Below are 5918 nucleotides of genomic sequence, written 5' to 3'. Positions count from 1 at the left end.
TATAAATTACTATATATATATATATATATATATATATAATTATTTTAATATCTACACACATTAGTATTTCATACTTTCATAAGTACGGGGAGTTACGATGACAGTCGGTCGGGAGATTCGAACCTGGCCAGGAAGCTATCTCTGACTTCATTAGCAAGAAACAAACCACGTTAACCGCGAGAAATACAGTTGAAATTAACATTTATATTAATGCTTAGACGACCAGAGTGATCTTATGATTATAGGCTGCATTATTTCTCTTGAGCATATTTCATTAAATAAAACAGACGGTTTTTGTCTATTAATTTTGTTTTGGACCCTTTCCATCTTCCAAATAATCTTTTTCACTTCTGGCACGAACTGGCTGATGTAATTGCTATATTTGTTGTAAGTTCGAGTACTTTCCAATCTTTCTGGATTCATCGCCAGGGATAAATTAATCTAATTAGTTTTGAACAATCTATAAAGTTTTTTTTTTAAACAATGTACATATTTATTCCACTGATTAATTATTTTAATAACTTTACAAACGTTTCAGGATATTACTACTATTGGTAACATTTATTTTTTTATTGATGTCGGATTTTTAGTTTTTATAAGTAATGCTTCTAGTATTTCAAGTTTTTGTTTATTATTTGGTCAAGTTCAAGGGTAGTTGTGTTGTCAACTAAAATCTTCATAAATTAGGTCAAAGGAAACGAATGTTGATTAGACAGATGGTTAAATATAGCACTGTTTTCGAGCGATGCATAGTTAATCTCCTCAACAGTGTTGTGGTAGTCAAACCTATGTATATGCTTTCTTCTTTACAGTCGCCCAAAAGAGATTTAAATTCATATGCCAAGTCAGTCGTCTCAAGCAACTCAGTCGAGGAGGAGTTATTAGTTATAATCAGGTTAAAGGTTTTAAGTTTATTGTAGTAGATGATTCATTTTATTTTTTTTGGGTCTATTGGTTGCACATTTTTATTAATAATAGTTTTTAATACTTTTTTCTTCTACTCTGTAATTATGGCAGCATAATCACGATGACACACTGGTTTCCGTCCGATCACTGGTTAAGCCTCGTTGAACCTGGCCAGTATTAAAATGGGTGACTATTTGGCAATTCTGGGTACTATATAAGCTCTCCGCTTACCACGACATTGTTTTCAGTCTTGTGCCTTTCCTTGTTACTAGGCCTAAGCGGTGCGATTAAAGAGAGGTTTGGTTAGAGATTGTGCAAGCGTTGTCTCACAATTACATGCGCAGCTACTCTTACAAGGGTAATATATATATATATATATATATATGCATATATATATATATGCATATATATATGCATATATATATGTATATATATATATATATATTTATAGTCATCCACATAAAGTAGTTTCGTATGTTATATATATATATATATATATATATATATATATAAATAAGTGAGAATGTGTGTGTGAGAACACTTCTGAACCTATATACTCAACGAATTTTTAATGTACAGACTTGAAATTTGGTATATAGAGTATTCAGATATGTGGAAAACTTTTTAATCGGTTTTCACCCGGAAAAAGGGCTACTAAGGGGTCAAAAATTAGTATTTTGGTCATCAGATTTTTATTTGTTTGTCAACTGCTAAACGAATGCGTGTGCGCGGCCATGAAACATGACAGGTTCTTTATGTTATGAATAAGTACGTTTGAAAACACTTTGTAACGATCGTGCCAAGTTGGTCTGATGCTTATCGTACATAACTCACTGTCTTTAGGTTTTGGTTTCGATCTCAGCTCGAGTTTTTTTTTTAATTTACACGAAGTGAACTGTTTAGAAAAATACATAATGCTCGTATGCGCATGTATCAGTGTCTTTCGTTTTTTATAAAGTAATTTAATGTTACGTTTAATACCTGGTAACTCCTGGTAATCTGCTAGTATATATGTATTCCTGCAGGTAAAATGGTGGTAAAATTGATGTTTGTTTTTAGATTCTATCCAATGAAATCACCTTTAACATTAAAAGAAGTAAACAAATAACAATGCATGATATATAAAATTTAATTTGAAAGCGAGACAAATCTGTTACAATGATATTTGATTTTTATTATATTTTAATTTCTTATCGTTTTGTTGTTCTTTTTAGAAAAGTTGCGAAATCTTTTGACGAAAGCAAAGAAATTGAAGAAAAGAGCCGCACAAAACCGGAAACGACTTCGATGTAAGAATTCTTTTGGTGTTGTCTTTTTTCGAAATCGAATAACGTGCAAATTACTACTAAAGCAAAAAAAAAAAAAAAAAAAAAAAAAAAAAAAAAAAAAAAGATAACAAAAAACAACGGTCCGGTAAGATGAAGTGTCAAGGCACAAGAGTGATGGGTATTGCTTCTCGTATAAGAGTCGCCACGGCCAACTACTTCCCACCAACTCCGTTAACTGCTCTATACAATCTACCATTTTAAATGTAATGTAAACAAACATCTTGCTACCCAACTCCCTACTCAGGTTGCTCCTATAAATTTGCAGTAGCTACTTACGCTTCAGTGGCAGTATGCTTTGTTTGAGGCGAACAAAAGTTAAAAAATGGTAGTGAACGAAAATTTGCCCATAACATAACAATATAATAGGAAAATTTTTGTCTTTTTGCCACTTACTTTCTTTAGAGTTAATATTTTTTACGTCACTTCCTTTGACACGTTAACATAATTTTTTCATCTAAATTTAGAAGCGGAATTGTTCTTTTTTCGCAATCCAAACACCCCGCGTACAATCTTGTTACACACTTTCATTAAATACTGACTTGGTTATTTGAATTTAATGTGCAAAGATAGCTGACGATATGTGATCTGCTTATCAACTAGAATTCTGAGTTTTAATATTTTATTGATATATTATCGCCACATAATAAATGTGTGCATTTATTTTATTGCAGTTGGTCTCAGCACGGCTGTTGACGAAGAAAGGAATACAAATTTGGTCGTGGAACATAAATTAAAAGGTAAGCTTCATTCTTGGAAAATTTAAAGTTTACTGAAACGAGCAGGTTTAGCATGACACCAATATCACGTCACTTAAACATATAGATAGTAAATATAAATTAAGCTGGGGCAAAAAACTAGAGCCGATATCCGGAACGTTTTTGTTCTTGCTTTTTTATGGAGGTATAAAAGAATAATTAGAATTATTATTATTATTATACTAGGTATAAAAGAATAATTAGAATTATTATTCAATTATAATTATGTATATATCCAATATTTTCAGATTATATATATATATATATATATATACAGGGTATAAGGATAAAATTGTCGTCCTAGAAAATACGACAGGATTCCATTTCTGTTTGATGAAAACCGATTTTCTTTTTCATTGCAGTTGGTCATTTGCGTACAAATAATAAGAGCGATAGGAGCCTTCTATGATGTCTGAAAGTGACATAATGTTAAATGAATGAGATCGGAGATGTGGTGCTGTACAACTCATGCTCTCTACCGATCCAAGTTATGACAGCAGGACCATTGCCAGCACCCTCAAAATGCAAATCCGAACGGTTCAATGCTTGAGGGCACGGCTCAACGAAGTTTCAGGTCACAGTTATGTTCTTTGGTGTGGTTTCAAGTGAGGGCCACATCATGCCACCTCACACTTTCGAAGTCGGCTTGAAAGTCAACACCAAAGTGTACCCGGATGTGCTAAAGAGTGTGGTGATCCCCTGGTGCAATCAGGTTGCCGCTGACAGATCCTGGGTGTCGCAGCAAGACAGCGCCGGCCCACAAGTCCAAAGAAACCTAGATTTGCCTTCAGTAGGAGAGCTACGACTTTGTACCTTTGTTTCACTGCCCCCCCCCCCCCAACCTTAACCTGCTGGACTACTACGTCGAGAACATAACAAACATGATCTCCCACAACACAAAAGCAAGCATGATCGCCGCCATCTGCCCAATATTCTCCGAGCTACCACCGATGCTTGTGGAAAATGCATGCTCCCAATTCCGGACCCGTATTGAGGCGGCGATTGAGGCTGAAAGCGGGTACATTAAATGGATTTCAGTTCTACTACATAATCAAGTTACCTGAATTTACTTTTTCAATAAAAGTTTTAGAATAAAGCTGTAGTGTTGTTTTCTTTATCGTTCTGTGTGAAAAAACTCTCTCTCCCAACTCCAATCTCCTCTGTCTGTCTGTCTGTCTGTCTCTCTCTCTCTCTTTCTCTCTCTCTCTCAAAACGTTTATGTGTATAGTCTTTTTAAGTTATCTTCATCTTCTATATATATAAAAGCGAAAACGTTTGTGTGTGTGTGTGTGTGTGTTTGTATGTCTCGCAAAAACTTTCGACACGGGCATGTATCATTTTAAAGCTCCAACCTTCGCCCGACAAATATCGAAAAATTGGCCCAAAACATTAATTCCTTCACCCTAAAATCATCAGTTTTGTACAGGGAGGGTGTAGCAAAAAAAAAAATCGTTCCTTCATTTTGCCTTTTCCACGACTACTGCGACCATGACGTCATGTTTGACCTAGAAAACGTTCATGTTAGTTTAACGTGTTGTTTTTTTAAACGTTTCATTTTGTCACTACTTTGTTGTTCGTTTCTTTGGCGTACGTGTAACGTGTCGAGTTTTTTTTCCGCCTTACCCTCGAAGCTTCGGGTTCACGCCCTCCTTCCGACCCAAACTTTTTTTTCTTTTACACCTCTAAACACCGGGGCTTTTTCTTACCCCCCAGCCCTACACACACAACGTTGTTATCTTAAGATTGCATGTTTTTTTTTTCTGATTTTATTTTTGTTTTGTTTTTCCGATTTTTTTAACAGGGTTATTACTTACCCGCCCCCCATACACACACCTACAAACACCCGTGCAACGCCGGGTACGCCCCGCTAGTTAATATGAAAGGTAAATTCCGTTAATTTAATGAAGTAACCAAGTGTATTTTAAGTCTGTCTTTAATCTCATCTGCTAATCAGTTTTTATGGATCGTAAGTTTTTTTTTGTTTTTTTTGTTTTTGTTTTTGTTTTTGTTTTTTACTTTCACCTACACATTGAAAAGAAATACTAATTGCCAACATTTTATTTCACTTCTATTCCAGAAAGTCAAGAAACGTTAAATGTTCTCTGCAGTAAAATGGCGGTTGGTGGGTTATGTCCGAAAATGTCTACTTCCGAAATGCCCGGATCAACAGTTGACATGAAAAGAACTTAAAAATTAAAAAAGAAAAAAAAATGATGGACTTACAATGATTTGCCGAGATCAGACAATACGTAACCGATCATTAAAAAAAAAAAAAACTTTTTTTAAAATTCATTTTTATTCATTCTTCAAAATTACCCAAGACTGTTGAAAGCTTGAATCTATAAATATCGATTTCTGAAAATTTCTACAAACTTTGAATCAGAAACAAGTGTAGGTCAAATCTAACAATGAAATGAATCCCCGTTGTATATAATTGGATATTTATTTGACTATTTATTTGGATGTTAATTGAATGATTAATGGGATATTGAAATGAATGTTTTATTAAGTATAAATTTAATATTTGAATGAATGTTTAATTAACTATTTAATTGGATAATAAATCGAATATTTAATTGAATGCTAAATTTAATATTTATTTGAATGTTTACTTGTATAGCTAATTAAATATCTTATCTTTAATATGATTTTGATTATTTATGTGAATGTTTAATTGAATGCGCAACTGAAAATTTAATTGAATGTATAATTCAATGTTAATTGAATGTTTCGACTTATTTCTAAACGATTCTTCATCGTGTTTATGTTCTTTAAATCTCTCATATGGCGTTTCTGTCACACGTGAAAAAATATCTGTACGATGTTTCGATATGTAAATAAATTCACAAGATATGCAAAAACGAAAAGAAGACAAGACGTTTTTTTATCGAAGATGGCAATGATTGACAGAAGAAGGAAGAAAGAGAAA

The 5918-nt window shown here is 33.4% G+C and overlaps 1 protein-coding gene across 1 annotated transcript in view; it reads left to right on the top strand.

Moving 5' to 3' along the window:
• The window catches only part of LOC145249456 (uncharacterized), a 26928-nt gene extending 21636 nt beyond the window's left edge, over window positions 1-5292 (top strand). Inside the window, exons 5-7 of the mRNA XM_080111022.1 lie at window positions 2121-2195; window positions 2906-2971; window positions 5067-5292. Of these exons, the coding sequence (XP_079967148.1) occupies window positions 2121-2195; window positions 2906-2971; window positions 5067-5179 (254 nt within the window). The 3' untranslated portion in view covers window positions 5180-5292. The remainder of the gene's footprint in view (window positions 1-2120; window positions 2196-2905; window positions 2972-5066) is intronic.
• Window positions 5293-5918: the final 626 nt, after the last annotated feature.

Source organism: Euprymna scolopes, chromosome 28, assembly GCF_053919585.1.
Source record: "Euprymna scolopes isolate OS-2025 chromosome 28, ASM5391958v1, whole genome shotgun sequence".
NCBI lineage: Eukaryota > Metazoa > Mollusca > Cephalopoda > Sepiida > Sepiolidae > Euprymna > Euprymna scolopes.
The sequence above is the reverse complement of the archived record's forward strand: the minus strand, read 5'-3'. Positions and strand labels throughout refer to the sequence as shown.